Source organism: Stegastes partitus, unplaced genomic scaffold (genome assembly GCF_000690725.1).
Source record: "Stegastes partitus isolate 25-593 unplaced genomic scaffold, Stegastes_partitus-1.0.2 Scaffold1336, whole genome shotgun sequence".
Classification (NCBI taxonomy): Eukaryota; Metazoa; Chordata; class Actinopteri; family Pomacentridae; genus Stegastes; species Stegastes partitus.
Window position 1 is genome coordinate 126629 of NW_007579067.1, and position 725 is coordinate 127353.

The window sequence follows — 725 nt, forward strand, 5'->3', positions numbered from 1 at the left end:
GCCTGACCTTGATGGTGGCTCTCAGGATGGGGAACTGAGGAGGTTCTCTCCTGGGCTCGTTGGTCTCCAGAACCTGCTTGATGAACCTCTCGATCTCGCGCTCCGACATGCCGTAGCGGTAGCCCGACTGTCGGAGGATGTCGATGCTCTCCGACAGCTTGTCGTAGATGCACGGTTCGCTCATCGTCGTCCCCATGACGGCAGCGGTGGCGGCGGCGGCTTCTCTATCAAATGCTTCTCGGATGTTCGGCTGCTGAAGGCTGCGGGGGCATGATGACCTGTGATGGCGTCCAAGATGTTAGTTATCATAACCGACAGGTTTACATGGTGTTGACGTGGTGCAATGTGTTACATAAGACGCTGTGTGGCTGCAGCTGGTCTCTTCAAGCGAGGAACTTTGGCCACTAGGGCCGAACAAACTGGGAGAACTGGGAGTTTTCAGAAAGATGTTGTCATTTCTGATATAACTTTCAAAAGTCAGGCATCATTTTAATATTCAGTGTATCAGATCTAACCCTTACATACTGTTCATATGTTATGTCTTCACAGCAGAAGAACTGAATTGAAGAATGTGAAGAATCCCCTCATGGTAAGTGTCTATACCAAGTTTTAAACTACAGATCTATTTAGAACATCTAAATAGCCTATGTCATATTAATAAATGCAAATAAAACATACACATAAAACAGATAAAAAATTCCCTTCAACCACTGTTTTCCTTGATT

General features: G+C 46.2%; 1 protein-coding gene across 1 annotated transcript in view; it reads right to left on the bottom strand.

Moving 5' to 3' along the window:
- LOC103369827 (bombesin receptor-activated protein C6orf89 homolog) overlaps positions 1-274 on the bottom strand; it is a 6533-nt gene extending 6259 nt beyond the window's left edge. Inside the window, exon 1 of the mRNA XM_008298648.1 lies at positions 8-274. Coding sequence (XP_008296870.1) covers positions 8-196 — 189 coding nt within the window. The 5' untranslated portion in view covers positions 197-274. The remainder of the gene's footprint in view (positions 1-7) is intronic.
- Between the last annotated feature and the right edge of the window lie 451 nt (positions 275-725).